The sequence below is a fragment of the Armigeres subalbatus genome, chromosome 2 (genome assembly GCF_024139115.2).
Source record: "Armigeres subalbatus isolate Guangzhou_Male chromosome 2, GZ_Asu_2, whole genome shotgun sequence".
Lineage (NCBI taxonomy): Eukaryota > Metazoa > Arthropoda > Insecta > Diptera > Culicidae > Armigeres > Armigeres subalbatus.
In genome coordinates, this window is record NC_085140.1 from 342,572,575 (window position 1) to 342,589,140 (window position 16,566).

General features: G+C 39.8%; 1 protein-coding gene across 6 annotated transcripts in view; it reads right to left on the minus strand.

Moving 5' to 3' along the window:
• LOC134212860 (serine/threonine-protein phosphatase 6 regulatory ankyrin repeat subunit B-like) overlaps nt 1-16,566 on the minus strand; it is a 224,217-nt gene that overhangs the window by 80,795 nt on the left and 126,856 nt on the right. For all 6 annotated transcript variants that reach the window (XM_062691111.1, XM_062691107.1, XM_062691106.1 and 3 more), the window contains one exon: nt 2,320-2,533. In XM_062691111.1, coding sequence (XP_062547095.1) covers nt 2,320-2,533 — 214 coding nt within the window. The remainder of the gene's footprint in view (nt 1-2,319; nt 2,534-16,566) is intronic.

A 16,566-nucleotide genomic window follows, 5' to 3' on the forward strand; every position in this document is an offset into this window, starting at 1 on the left:
GCTATTTCAATACATCCAGTGATGACTTAAACAGCTCTGACATAAAAATCTAGAAATGTCGTGGGATTCCCAATAACTTTGATATGTAAAAACCATAAGAGCTAAAGATACATAAGACTTTCGAGTTTTACATATCTATTAGAAATAATTTCAAGTTATTGTGAGCTTCATGGCCGTGCGGTTAGCGACGTCAATCGTCTAGACGCACGTGCTAAGAAGGTGGGTTCGTAAGGTAAGGGTAAGGAGGAAACTTTTCGTGGTCGAAAAATTCTCCAACTCCACCGTCCTGTCCGTTATCTCATGATAGGTGTTAAGTGTCAGTCTGTACGACCTTTGGTCGAAGACGGTGTTTCTTTTCACATTTTAGTAACCTCTCCTTTAATTTAGGATTTACCGAGCATTTTTCGGATTTCAAGGATCACGGATTTTTTTCGGATTATCAAGATTATTGGAAATTCAAAGTTTTCGGGAAACAGCAGCAACATCGCTTGAATACTGTACCAGAGAAATCTGCAGAAAGAAATGCCTTCAAAATGTCTGTTATTATAGGCATACGATACGTTAATTGTACTCAGCTATCACAATATCGAAAGGTTTCTCTTGACAATCCTTTTGAGAAATGCCATGCATCTTTAAGGGTTATGTTGGAAAGCTAGAGGTCAAATGCATACTTAAAAAAAACTTACCTAATAATACTTGACTTAGAAACCTCGCAGTTAACTGTGGAAGTGGTCAAGTGAACACTAAGCTGCGAGGCGGCTCTGTCCCAGTGTGTGAATGTAATTCCAATAAGAAGAAGAAGAAGAAGTCTGTTACTTCTACACAGGATTTTGTTTTACACGATTTTTTCGCTCGTATTTTTGATCGTGTGACTTCAATTTGCCACCAAACTCTTCCCACCTTTAAAAAATCCAGAATAAATCAAAGAAAAATCACATGATAATTAATATACGTTAAACATTTAGGATGAGTGGAAAACTGAGAAAATGTAAATCGTGTGAAAACAAAATCCAGTGTATTAAGTTTATTCAATCAGCATTGAATCAGCATGAAAATACTGTTCCAACTCCAACATTTCTCTCGACAGAGTCCCAAAATGACTGTAACCATGCCCGTCCTATCTCTCACCTTGGCTCATTTCTTATTTTGGCAGCACAAATGTCAATGCATAGGTGATCTAAAAACATTTTTGTGAGTACTGAAAACGGTGTATTGGCTTTATGTGCCTCCGAAAGTGTAATTTCTTTAGAAATGACTAAATTAGAGTAGTACGCAATTCATCTTAAGCAATTATATGTGTGGGATGGTTTGGCTTAATAAGCTTGCATTTTAAGTAATTTTTTGTATGGCTGGAGCGCAAAAGTGAACTTTGAAGTCAACTAATTGGTTCGGTTAGGAACAAATTTAAGTAAAATGTGAACTTTTGGTTGCTTGGGTAATATTCTTCATGTTTATCATTTCTAACCCAACATATGGTAGAGGTTCTGCTAAAATGCACCAAGCGGCTACAAGTTTCATTCGACAGGGGACAAAGCCTTGTTGATCACTATTGAATTTTATTACGATCGGTCATTGCGTTTAAAAGTTATGAAGAAAATGGTACATCGGACCATATAAACCCCATATAAGGTTGGTGTCTTAACTAAATGTGAGAAAGGCACCACCAACGCTAGGTGGATTAATCTGCGGATCCTAAAGCGAATCGATTAGGGAGAAAATCTTGCAAATCGGTCAACCCGTTGGCGAGTTAAATCGTTAGGAAGGAACTCAACTCATTTTTATTATATAGAAGATTTTAATTTAGGAAAAAAAGCTCAGCTTTTGGATTTTCATGGAAAAGTGTTGCTGAGGTCGGCATAATAATTCAAGAGGAACTTTTTGATGAAGATATTAGGAGAGTGTCACTTAATTGCTAGAGATGTCGTAAAATCCTGATTAATCGATTTAATCGATTACTCTCGATTCTTGTCGATTATTGAATCGATTATTCGTTGGATAGTAATCGATTCAAAATTAATCGATGAATCGGTTAATCGAAGTAATCAATTAATTTCCGACATCCTTATGATGTCGTAAAACCCTTATTAATCGATTAGTAACTAATCAATTACTCGATTCTTGTCGATTATTGAATCGATTATTCGTTGGATAGTAATCGATTCAAAATTAATCGATGAATCGATTAATCGAAGTAATCAATTAATTTCCGACATCTCTATTAGTTACTATCCCAAAAGCGAATATCACGAATGGGTCATTACTCCGAAGCAGTTCAAACACGCCAAATATGGTAGAATATTTAACACATAATTAGCTTACCTTGATTATCTATGATTGCCGCCGAAGCGCGCACGGTGTAGAAGTACTTGACCATCGCCTCGTCGCCTTCGGCCGCCGCTATATGCAGTGCCGTTTGTCCGTCGCCATTCTGGAGGTCCACATTCGCACCGTAATCCAACAGAATTCGGGCCATCTCGACGTCTTTCCGTCGGGCGGCCAGGTGCAATGCCGTATCGCCATTGGTGGTCGTGGCCTGAACGAAAAATCACACATTGCAAGTAGGAAAGAAAAATAGATAGCAGAGGGTTAATAATAATCAAACATTTGCAGCACTCGTATCACTGATCCGGTTTTACATCGTCAACTACATCGAGGATGATTCCCCATCGTCGTCGCATTCTCAGCCAATTCGGTTAATCCAATCGCTTGCTGCAAAACAGATCATCACTTCACAAATTCAATCACTAGGTTCAAGAATATTTTGGCAGCATAGTACCAACCACACCGTGCCAAGTTACCACACACATCAGAGCTGGTTCACGAACTCACCGTAACTGGGCCCTTCGATCACCAATTCACTGGGTCAAACCCGTTTCGGTCTCCGCTTGAAGTTGGCCTCCTTGGAAGACGACTTTTTTTTTGCTGATTCCACGGCATCGTCTTCACTGATGTTTGTTTTTACCTCCAAGTCCTTGTGAAACGGACGGTCAAGCTTTCCGCGAACCGGAAGGAACTCGAGAAAGGGAAAGTCCTGCCAAGAGGAAGTAGAGAGAGCACGTTTTTTCCCATCATGTCCGTTCAACTCTAGCAGCAACTCACATGACACTTTTCATCCGTTTTTAGCCAGCGGAAATGACGGAGGAGGCAGGTGTTTACGCTCATGTAGACGGAACTAACGACTATGGGCCTAGTCAAAGCACCCTCCTTATGAATTCCCTCACATCCGCCCGAGGACAGCGCGGAAGAGTGTTAGACAATTTATAGCTACAACTGTTTGCTTGTCCACAATCCCCTTGCAACGTTGTTTATACTGAAGGTGGACTCTATTATGGTAGCACGCGTTTTGCGGCCCCAGGGTTTAATTCAAGCAGGGATCGTTTGGTATAGATCTTTGCTTTCTAGTAACAGGCCACCCACTAAATGCATTGTCCAGAAGGTTTCATCAAGGTAGAAGTCGTCGTTAATTACAGATTTATTGCAAGCCAAGGAAATCGTTACAGGTGCTCTTTCCTTCCACTGGAACCCTTTCATTACGGGAAACATGTTATTTGTATATTGACGAACCGTGATCCACTGTGGCTATGGATGGCATATGAGTTACACGTTGAAGTGTATTTTGATAATCTATTTTCATCAACGTAAACGATTCCACATAAGTACTGTATGAAAACAAAAATAAACACATGTGTTTTAAATGAAATTTGTTAAATTTAAAACGGTACGAAAAATAGTTTGATGATATATTTCATGTCTTTTTGTTTAGTTTTATGTAAATATAAAATATTTACAAAAACTGCACTATTTTATTATGTGATCAAGCCTTTTTTGTCAAATCACGAAACGACATAAATTTGCTCGGGTTTTCAATAAATTGGTTGCCATCTGGTCAAAACTCAGGTCATCTGGTCCTGCTTTTCTTTCTTTTTCCGGAAGGTCAGTGAACGTCTAGTGCTTCTCGAGCTTTTTGACCAGAGATTTCATAGCCGCGTGGTGGATATCGAAACGCTTGAATAAATTATTCATCGTGACAACTTTCTTACGGAGTCATGTGTCCAAAACTCGATTTTTAATGTCTCTGTCAAGTTCAGAAAAAAAAACTTTTAATGGAACGCTGAAATCTTTTGCTACGTAAATCACTTTTCATAATTGGGAAATCCCGTTTCGATTGGGCTAAAACAAGTCCATGTTGGTAGAAGATGAATGTGAAAGAACTCTATGTTTGCTAGTATTTAGTGCTCTTGGTCAGATAGCTGTTTTTCCTCACTATTCATTTCCGTCATTTGAGCACTTTGTCTTCCTACTCCCATTCAGTGGCACTGCAATGAATGAAAATGCAAAAAGTGATACGGTGATCCACTTTCTTTGGCCGACCATTGTATGAATTTCTATAAGGCCATGCTTCTTAAGACACAGGAATGGTCATTTCGTGGCACGTATGTTGCAGTCGTGTGTGCTTCAACCTCCGGGAAAAAATGGCAAAGCAGAAACCCTTCTTAAACTAATCATAAAAAATCCAAGCCGTTTTTCATTATCATCGTTTGTTCGGTTGCATCTATTTCGGGCATAATTTTCTATGCATTAACGCCTCTATTTGTGGACTGACATTTTCAGGATCAGATTATGGCCGGTTTGAGTCTGAAAGGCAGCGGTCAAGGCTGTTAACAAATTAGCCCGCAGTCTTGCATAACCGTGTTAAATTTAGTAGAGAAAATGTGAGGAAAGAAGTTTTTAGAAACTATCACCATCCAATCTATTTCGTTTGCCGCTCACCAGAATCAGACACGTCCCGCTGCGGCCGAACAAGTTCAAGTGGAACTTCCGTGCAACAATGAGGTACAAAGTTACTCAACACCTCGCGGCATGCAAACGCTTTCCTCATTTTCACCCCCATTTCGGGGCGCCAAACTTTTGCTGCCATGGTTTTCGGAGGCAAAGGCACCGGAATTCGGCGTTGCTACCGTTCAGGTGTCATTGCGAATTTTTCAAGGTTCTCCCCCTTTTAGTCGACTCGGCATCTGGTGACCAATACAGGTGAAATCGGAATTTTAAGTTTCGTTTGGTATTTGTTGTTGGCAATTCTATTCAGCGGAATTTTTCGTAACTAGTGCTATGGTATTCATAAGTAGTATGCGTGAATCAACTAGTTCATTTCGTTTGTTAAATTAATTTTAATAAATTGTAAATTGAGATTTCGACATCATAATGGTTGGAATATAAAAGTGTTCATTGTTTCAAGTCTTCCTATCGGTGGCGATCTACAAGCCACCCTAATAGATTGAATTTGAATTTTTGGTTTGGCAAACATTACAACCGTACACTCTAACTTTCATCTGCTCAGTGACTGAGTGAAATTATATTGCGGTCTCTTTTCTTCCCTCAGACATGTTACTCAATTCCCGTCAAAATCGGGTGTACTCATAGTTTTAAAAATTTCCGCTTTTGACGGAAATTGAGTAAAATTTCCGTGCGAAAAAAAGAGAGGGCAATACAGTCACTGAGTAGATGAAAGTTAGCGTGTAGACGTACAGAGCTTCTAACGGTACGACTCTACCCGCTATGAACCCGAAATAGTTGTATCGCGATGCGGTAGATGTGGTTATAGGTGGAATGTCCATATTTAACACACACTTGGGCCGAGCTGATGCTTTTATATTGTGCAATTTTATGGATAACGAGACAGTACGATTTTAGGTGCACGACTTCGATAATTCATTGAAGTCAGCTCAATGGCAATACATAAATATCAATAGATCAACGAACTGTCGGTTGAGCGAAACAGCAAATCGATATAATTTGTACTGATATCGTACTCGATTTGATGGTGTGACCGACCATGTGTTTATTCAGACATCCTTTGCCAAACCAATATGATATACAGCCGGGTATTTTATTTACAGTTCGGAAAACGTGTCACGGGATTTGGTCCCCAATGCATTTCAATGGGGCGAGATTTTAGAGATTTAGGCACGGGAAAACGAAACTCCCGCCCTTTATAAATATGTGGGAGTCAAATCCCGTGACATGTTTTCCGAACTGTAAACCAGCCTTCAAGCTATTCCACAGTCATTAACTACAATGTTTCTGAGCCAAACTACCATTTTTGTATTTGTGTATCATAAGGCTAACAAAATGATACTTTCATGCCCAGCGAAGTCGAGAAAATTTCCAACCCGAAAAGTTCCTTGGCCACGCCCTTGCGAATGCCGAGAAAGGGGAAGGATTGTAAGCTGAACACCTACTGAGGAACGATTCAGAGAACTCTACGATCTCTCACAGGTGCCACGATGTGGAATTTTTAAGGGGAAAGGTATAAGATAAGGAAACGTTTTTGTGGAACGTGAAAACCAGCAAGATTGAGTTCAGTACATTCAACGTTAATTACATATATTCCGGGTATTGAGCCACCTGGAGTGGTTATTAATTACTATGTTTGTAACTCGTATTATGCATAAGGACAACCTCACAAAACCGACTGGTACAACTTTACTCAACCCCACTTAGTCGAGTGCAGCTGCTGATGAAGCAAGTGTGTGGCAGCCAGACTCTTCCTACTTGGTTGGCATTGTACAAACAACACATGAGAGATAGTTAGTTCTGAAGATGGATTACGAGAGCTCGGCTTCCCAACACCAGGGAATTTGATTCCATCAGTACTGCGGAGGACGACGGAAGTTCTTCAAAGCTAAGTTGGGAAAGCATCTGTCTAGCGTACTGGTTTATGTGGGATTAAACCCCACCACAATACATTTTTTTTAACTAAATCTATCCCATGTTATGCATATGCATAAATCGAGTTTCATAGTAGTAATTAAGGTCGAAGGAAAACTCTATCGCGGTAGAGTCCTATTTTTGAACTAAAATGCCTATAATTTGAAATTGGGAAGGAATCTCGCTTATCCCAGCAGACAATCTTTGTGAATTTTATCAAGGAATGTTCTTAGAAAAATTCGTGGACTTACTATTTTCCAAATTTGAATTAACTTCTAAATGCTGAACTATTGTACAACTGAAATGTTTGTTTCTCAGTACCTCTCTCCAATGATTTGAACCGAATTATTCAAAACCAAACTGACAAAAATATTGAAATTTACCAACGATTATTTTGGTGTAATAAAAAGTATATGTTACCGAATTAAATTTCGAAAGAAAGCCTTTTTACTCAACCAAGTTGTCCAAATTCCATTCAAATCTTACAATGGGAGATCAGCAAAAGGAGCGATGCGAGCGATCAATTTTGTATCTACACAGTAAAATATTATGAAAATTAGGCACAACGGAATTCACAATTGAATGTAAAATATAATGTGTACCAGATCATAATTTTAAGTTTCTGTGATGTAAATGATAAAATTGATTGAATTTTCCTTTCAATATATCTTAATTTTACATGATTGTATCGGAAACCTTGGTGAACGAGCACGTGACTGTCAAAACAAATCAAAACAAACCCCATTCCATTGCATGCAAACCGCAGATGGAACCTAATTTATTCACATAAGCGTTTACAAATATATTCGAATATCCCAATAAGATAACGGTACTGTCGCAGCATTTCATCGCCATAACTAAACGATGTTCGGACATTTTGGCGAGAAATCTGTGATGCATTCAGCTTACTGAGTCCCAAACGATTCCATCTCGAAGGAGTTTCCGTGTCATGTAAATTTTAGCTATCGTGCAACTTGATGAAGAATTATCGAACCATAAAAACGCTTAACCTGTTACACTTTGATCGACTCGATATTATGAAGCGGAAATACCCGAGAGGCTAACAAGTTAGGCTCTCACTCTGAAGACCAGTTCGATTCCCATGCTCTGCTTCTTTTTTTGTTTTCAAATAAAATAAGGAACTGTAAAATTTCAGCACGCGTAAATTTAAAACAACATATAACTTTATGTTATTTAACACGGAGCAGATTTGTTACATCTACTTGAACGGAAATTACCAAAAAAGCACCACGCGCTGGAAGTCCAACGCGAAACATTATTTAACATTTAATAGATAACGAGTAGTTCGACAAAAATTTACCTTTTTTAGTACACTACACTTTTAAAATAGAGCTTTGCGAGAGTCGGCTACATCGACAATCGAATCAAATCTTAAGAACGAACAAAAAAGCTAATTACAATCACGTACAAAATCACTCCAATCACTTTAGTTACCTCGACAAACTGAACTTTACTCAAACTCTATAATAGAAATTCTTAAAACTCGCAAAACTTCTATATGCCAGCCGTTATGGAAGCGAAATGAACGAGTTTAAGTTTGTTCTTGAACAAGAAACCTTCTGCAACAATTAACCCGTTACTTAGCAATTGCGCCAATTTAAATTTCTAATGGCGATATAGAGTTCGCGCCTTCGGAGACATCGAGCTAACTTTACTACATTGAACATTACATAGTTTCGTTGCCATATTGATTATAGCTGTCAAGTACTCAAGACACAAACCATATCGACGACTTGTATTCTCGTTGACGCGAACAAAATTTTAATTTTGAATTTAAACATGATTTTACATAAAAAGAAGAACAAAAACGTCAAAAGCTACCAATACTAAATTAAACTAAATCATATAGCACGGAGGTTCCCAAACTGTGGGTCGTGACCCCCAGGGGGGTCGTGGGCTGTTCAGTGGTGGGTCGCGAAAGACAATTCCTAATTCATAATTTTGTTACTATTTTGTCCCACAAATCTATTCCATATTTTGAATTAAGGTCTAACTAATGATTGTATGATTTAAAGAAAAACAAACCTGACGAGGTCAACGGCCTTTTTTTGTTATACGATATTTGGGCAAGAAGAAAGAAGTCCTATACAATCCGAACCCAATCCAAAACCAATCCTAATCCAATTCGAATCCGATCTAAATCAAATCCAAATCTACTTCAAATCCAATCCTAATCAAATCGAAATCCAATTCAAATTCAATCTGAATAAATTTCAAATCCAACCCAAATTCAATTCAAATTCCATCCAAATCCAATCCAAAAAATGACTATACTAGAAATAGAATGCTGGGATATAAAGCAATTTATTATAATTTGTCCAATCTAACGCGAACTCATTTTTATCTAATTTCACAAAATTAATGCATTTGGTACCTGGTGGGTCGCAAGCAATATGGGATTCTGCTAGGTGGGTCGCATATCCAAAAGTTTGGGAACCTCTGATATAGCACGTTAAGACTATTAGACTCAATAACAATAATAAAAATTAATTTCAAAAATTATTTACACTTGATTCTGTTTAAAAAGATAAAAACGTATGTAGCTACGTTTTTGATGAATAAGTCATCAGTTTACAACCTATAGAATTCAAGATATTTGAAAAATATTTTTTTGCCAAAAAATCATTTTGGTATTACCGCAATATTTTTTTACCCTATGAATCAATATGGTCGAAACTTAGGTGTGGTAAAATTCAAGTTAGGCCGTTACAAATATTTAATTGACTTTTTGTCCTACTGGTTTCCGAACGGTCAAGGGGGGGATAATAAAAAATAAATATTTAAATGAGAAAAAACAAAAAAACTCCTCGGATTTGTTAAAGCATGTTTTAAAAATTCTCAAAATAATACGAATTTTATTTTTTTGCCCCCTCAAAATATTATTTTTTGGCAACAAAAAAAATCCGAGGGGGGGGAGACAAAATAGTTTTTAAATATTTGTATCGGCCTTGTTTTCAGCAAAATTGGTACACACGCAATCGAGATCTAGATCTCCAAAGTTGACCATTTTGTATGAAAAACAGTTAGTGGGCTTTTTATTATGCCGGTCACTGTAGCTTCCTAATGCCTTTAAAAGTAAAATTCGAACATCGACCTGTCCAGCAGAGTTGTAGAAAAACCTTCGTCATACAACACATTTTAAAATTTAGTCTCTGGAATGAGCTATTGACAAACTACTACACCCGATTCTTTTTTTTTACACAGTTGGGTTTGAGTTGATTATGACCTTTAGCGTCGATGAAACTATAATTTCACCCCACGAAAAAAATCACAAAAAATCAATAAATGATCGAACGCAGATTACTAAATAATCGTCCTTGCTCCAGGAAATCGTTCGAATATATATTCATTCCGATATTTCTCCAGAAATTCGTCCGACAATTCCTTCGCATATTTCTCCAGGAATCCGTCCGGATATTTCTCCACGAATTCCATTGGATATTAGTTCAGGAATGCGTTCTAATATTATTCCAGGGGTATCTCCGAATATTTTTCCTTATGTTCTTCCAAGAATTCTTCAGGATATTCCTCCAGGAATTCCTGTAAATATTCCTTCAGATTATCCTCCGGATATTACTCCACGAATTCATCCGGATATTCTTCCTAATCCGAAAATTCCCACCGATATTCCTCCAGAAATGCCTCCAGATATTTCTTCATTCCTCCACATATTCCTTCTGGAATTTAACCGGATTTTCTTCAAGGGCAGCGGTTCTCAACCTTTTTTTTGAGAACTTCGAACTTTTGCATTAATTGAGGTACCCCCTATTTATTTTCGCTATGAATGAAAATAAGCGTAGATTAGATATATGAAAAACGAACCTGAAAACTAACGAGAAATATGACTCTCCAGGAAGTTGGCTGAAATTTTTATCATTTCTTGCAAAAATCCAATTCAAAGTAAATTTATACATCAAGCTTCATACAGGAGCTTTTTTGTCTATTGAAGACTACCGAGCATCTTGAAGAGCGGCATTCCAGCCTATTATAAGGAGGCTTCTGAGCCTCTTGAAGGAAGGCTTCCGAGTACCTTGAGAAGAGGTTGCAGAACTTTTTGAAGGCGTTTTTCGAGCCACTAATAAAGAAGCTTCTGGGCGTTTTGAAAGTATTCTTCCAAGCTTCTTGAAAGAAAAATTCCGATTCTCTCCAAGGGAAGCTTCCGCGCCTCTTGAAAAAAGGCTTCCGTACCTCTTGAAGGAGGCTTCCAAGCTTATTGAAAGGAGGCATCCGAACCTCTTGGAAGGCGACTTTCAAGACTTTAAGGCTCTTTATAGGAGGCTTTCGATCCTCTCGAAGTAAGGCTTCAGAGCCTCTTGAAAGCGGCTTTCGAGCCACATAAAAGGAGGCTTTTGAGCCTCTTGAAAGTACGCTACTAAGCCTCTTGGAAGAAGAATTTCGTGCCTCTTGAAGGGAAGCTTCGGAGCCTCTTGAAAGGAAGCTTACGAGCCTTTTGAAAGGAATCTTACGAGCCTCTTGAAGCGATTCTTCTGAGTCTCTCGAAGGAAGGCTTCCGAACCGCTTGAAAGGAGGCTTTCGAACCACATGAAAGGAGGCTTCTGAGCTTCTTAAAAAGAGGCTTTTGAGCCTCTTGAAAGGATGCTTCCAAGTCTCTTGAAAGAAGAATCTCGAGCCTATTCAAGGGAAGCTTCCGAGCCTCATGACAGGAAACTTAAGAGCCTCTTGGAAGTAGGCTTTCAAGCCTCTTGAAAGGTGGCTTCCGAGTATTTTGAAGGGAGGCTTCCGAGCATCTAAATAGGCAGCTTTCGAGCCACTTAAAAGGAGGCTCCTGAGCATCTTGAAAGTACGCTTCCAAGCTTGAAAGAAGAATTTCTTCTTCTTCCGAGCCTCTTGAAAGCAGCTTCCCGAGCCTTTTGATGGGAGGCTTCCGAGCCTCTTGATGGGAGGCTGCCACTCAAAGCGAAGCTTCCGAATCTCTGGAAAGGCGGCTTTCGAGCATCTCAAAAGTAGGTTTATGAACCTCTTGAATAGATGCTTCCGATCCGCTTGAAAGGATGCTTTCGAGCCTCTTGAAAATAGGTACGAGTCTCTTGAAAGGAGGCTTCGAACTACTTGAATGGAAGCTTCCGAGAAGTGTAGAAGTATGCTTTCAATTCTTTCGCAACGAAGCAACTTGGAAAAAAGTCTCGATGCCTCTCAACTGGAGGCTTCCGTTCCTTCAGACTCTTTTAGTTAGATTTATGTTCAGAAGTATGTTGATATCGTAGTATGGAATATTTTATTTCGAAAAGGTAGTTTGCATTGAAGTTTTCTTTAAAATTTGCTCATTCAACGTTTTGTTTTATTGATCTTTTATGATTGATTTACTAGTCGCCATGCATATTTTGTACAAAACATAGTTTTGAAGAAAAAAAAAACACAAATATCAAAACTTTATCAATAGGTTTTGATTGGAATTGTAATACAGGCGCCATTACGCATTCATGTCCGAGCTACTCCCTGGGGTAAACGTAGGTACCCCCAGGGGTACAAGTACGCCAGGTTGAGAACCGCTGCTCTAGGGATTCGTCCGAATTCCTCCAGGAAAGCCGCCGGATATGTATGCTTGAGTGGTCAAACTATGGACTACCTTTAAATGATGGCTCGAAGAGCCAAACAGGTAAACTCCGCAACATATCTCTTCTCTTTTCTGCGCCCGACAGGCACTTCAATCGGACCCAGGTAATCTACGCCGACTGAACTGAATGGACATAGTTTAGCAATCAGTCAATCAATCAGGTTCCTTTGGAGTTTGTACAAAGCACTTGTAAACCTGGCACCTGGCAAGTACAATTCTTCGTTATTTTGAAAATAGCTGATCGTTATTTTGAAACGTATATAAACGTTGTCTTATTTCGTTAAAAACTGTCTCACGGTGAACGTGGCCGAACCTTTAGTGGTAATATTGTACTAGCATGAATCACCCTTTACGAAAAGCCACAAAATGTTTATTGTATGCTGATCCGAATGCATTCAGCTTAAAACAATTTTGGAATCTATCCAGAGAAATCGGCGATTGACTGGTATAGAATGATTTGACTCAATCGTGCGTGTGAGCCTCGCTCCAGGAACCGCCGCCATTAATTCCAAGCTAGGGATGAATTATAGCTCCAGTGAATCAAGCTCATCCGAACGATGTCCACCATAATACGCGCGTGGGATTTGTATTTCTGCAAAAACTGGTAACTCGGTCCAGCGCATCCATTCTGACCAACTTGCGTCATCAATAGCTTTGTCCCATTCATAGCTCAGCCGCCAAAGGTTTTGAACAATAAGTTTTCCATGTACCGTGAAAAGAGAAAAGTTGCCTTGAGAGTCGAAAAGCCCCATAACACAACTCAGAACCACTCGCATATTTGGTCTTTCTGTACCTGTAAGAAATCTTCCTAGATCCTGACGATGATTTGTAGAAAATAACAAGGTGTCGTTACAAGTGTGCCATATGATTTCCAAGACACGCTCTGATTCTGTGATTTTGTCCTGGCTCAGGCTAACTTCCGCCAAGGACTTCTGCTCACCGAGACTTCGAATCACTTCCTCTGCATTGGAAACCTAATTCCTTAAATCATTATCTGAAAGCTACGTCCATTATGTAGACGTCTGGCTTTTCCGTTCGGTTTCTCCGAAACATAGCTGTGCTGATTTATCCTCCTTGTGTATTTTCAACTGGTGGTACATCTCCCGGTTGTCTGCACCGAAAACGATTGGTCGCTCTCAAAAACGGCATACGACAGAAGTTAGCGAAGAGAGCATGTAGTTGAGCAGCCATCTGGCAACCAAGTAGAGCAATCGTGAATTCAATGAAACGACGTCTACTCGTGCGGCGGCATCCAATACTAAACGAATTTTGTCAGGCTTTTTTGTGTTTAGAATCACATTTGGAGGCAAATGCCACATTTTGCGACGATCCATTTTGGCTTATTCTTCCGCGGTTGTCACATGCGCATACCTCTTCTGTAGATACTCGACCACTTGTTGCTTAACATTTTTGTACAGATCCGGCTTCTTTTTCTAAATGACGTTCCAGATGTTCCAGACGACGTAAAGCCATCGGTAGATGTCCGTTTTCCATAGGCCTGTCTTAAGCTGGTCCTACACTTTTCGTTGTTTGTTCAAGGATATCATCTTCCTTGGATTCCTGATTAGTCGCCACTACAGATTATTCTAGTGCGTAATGATCTTTTATGAGAACATAGATTTCCTGATTGCTACTGATTTGTGATGGTACAGAAAAGATTCTCTCGAAACTTCCTTTTTTTGGGGACCATACACGGTCCAGCCCAGTCTTGAATTAACAGCGATTGGTTCGCCAGGGGAACCAAGCTTAGTTTCTACTGGAGCAATGACTTGGATCAATCCGAATAGTAATCCGGAACGATTGCCTGTATATGAATGGAAAGGTACATCACGGAGAAATGCGTATCTTTCCCCAAACTCCGTAGCTTCCAAAGACTACCAGGGGAGTAGTAATTCCTTCACAGTCCAGTTGATGGTCAGTAGTAGATTTATCTCTTTGGCGCCAATTATATCCGCCAATATCCGCTAAATGCCTTTCAATTAGCGTCACCGACGGCCATTCATCCAGGAATGCAAATGTGTGCACTGATTTTTGTCCGCAGTGTAGAACGACAGGTAGATTGCGAAAAAGAATAAAGTTGTTTGAAAGAACTTGCGTATTCATTACGGTGGTACTTGTCGGATGCAAAAGTGGATTGTGGCATTGCTGGCATTCAACAACGCTGCATCGAAGCGTAAATTTGCATTCCGCACTCCCATGGTCATTGAAGAAAACTCTACATAGCCTTTTCTGCTCTACCAGCTTGATGCGATCGATCGGCAACAGTTTTCTGACAGCTTTGCAGTATCTCAAACGATGGTCCATACAATGGGACCACGGCTTTTGGTGCCTCTCAGCACCTTCGTAGATGCACCTTTCGCAATGTTGTGATTGTAAACTCTTCCTTTCGATACTCATTTGGATGCTCCTCTCGTGCATTTAGTTGACGCGACCGCTTTCTGATCAGATTTAGGCCACAGGAAAACGTTTGCCTCACACGCTTCAGCTACGATTCGCGAAAGAAATTTCGAAAGTGTACACAATGTGACTAGCTCTTCTTTTTCTTATTATAACGCACCCATTCGCGGTTGTCGCTGGTCGGTAGCTTATCTACCAAATCTGGCAATAGAACATGGTTTATCATATGTTGCTTTAGATCAGCCATCTTTAGGTGCTCGCACAGTTGCTCCACCGCGTTGTCAAAGGGGACATAACTGGCAAAGTTGTCTGCTTACGGTGCGTACAGTCTTCTTATCCGATCAAGATGACACTGGAGTAGCCGTTCCGGTCTTTCGTACATCTGAAACAGTTTCTGTATAACTCTTGGCACAGATTTTGGAAGTGGTAGCTGACAACGAACATTTTCTAAGGCTGAGCCCTTTAGGCTTTCTTGTAAGCGTACATTGTTTTCAATATCACTAAACCCACAGGCTTCCTTCGATGCTTCAAACACTCTAATGAACTACGGCCATTCTTCATGTCTGCCGGAGAAGAAGGGTAGTTTTCTAGTGATTCCATGCCTTGTTGTTAACTGTCTAACTGAGCTTTTGAAGAGCTTAATTGAGCTGAGTTTCTCGCCGGTTGTGTACCATAGAAATCCGTTTCCTCCTCGTCTGACTCATCCTCCGATATCTCGTCTCCTAACGACCAATCGCACTTCCATCTTCGTCGCGATCGTAGTCGTCTAGTGTCGTCTTATTATGTATGACAGGAATCTTCAACGAATCAATCTTAACTGATGGTGTTCGAGACGATTCTCCCAAAAATGTAGAGTTCACATTTTGACACGCTGGTCTCGGATGTTTTACATCATCAGTCGTTTCTATAAGCTTTATTTCTTATTGAACAACGTCGAACTGCGATTGGTATTCTAGTCTCATTAGGTCTCATCTGCTTCAATCGATCCAAGTGGTCCTTCTCACGCGCGAGTGAATACTCCAGCAATTATTTTTCCAATTCCATCTCTCTTTCTTTCAACTGCCTCTCCATGTCCAAACGCTTTCTCTTGAAGCCCACCTCCATCTCGATACGTTTCTCCCTCATGATACGATCCAGTTGCAACTTTTCTTCTCTGGATTTTTGCTCTTCACGCAATGTCTGCATGATTCGCGAAATATTCGCACCAACCGGGCGATCCGACTTAGAATTCGATTTATCGGAGTCGAAGATATTTCCGGATGTTTTCGATTTGCCGATCGTCTTTTTCTTCGAACCTTTCTTCCGGCTATGACATTCCTCTGCGAGGCAGAACCACTTCGATTCAGCAAATTTAGCTTCCGTCACCTCGACGTAACGGCAATGAAACCAACCCTTGTAGAAATCGCAACCAACCATCTGTTCGTTAGTGACCGACGTTTGTTCACAAGCACTGCAAGGAGTTAATGTGCAATCCACTTGTCCATCTGTCATCTTTGAGGTTAGGACCTGTATTTCTTTTTTAAAAATTGTTCAAACCGATATCAGAAGCACTATATTTTTCCCAGCAGCTTTTCTAGTATTTAGTATTTTACTTTATATAACTTGATTAGATGTCGATTGTACATATCGTTATTATTTCAAATGTCACTTACAAGAAGTGATTTTATCTGCCAACCTCGTGCTATGAAGGGTTTGATTTCAACATATTTTAATAACCAGATGCTAGATCCTAGATGAATACACTACTAGGTGCTCCAATCTGCCAAGTTTATGGAAGAGAAGAAGGCGGAGGTGAAAAATTCATTTTCAGTGCAAAACGAAAACAAACCCGCTGGCTCTCCCACACTAAAATCCAAAGTTGGTAG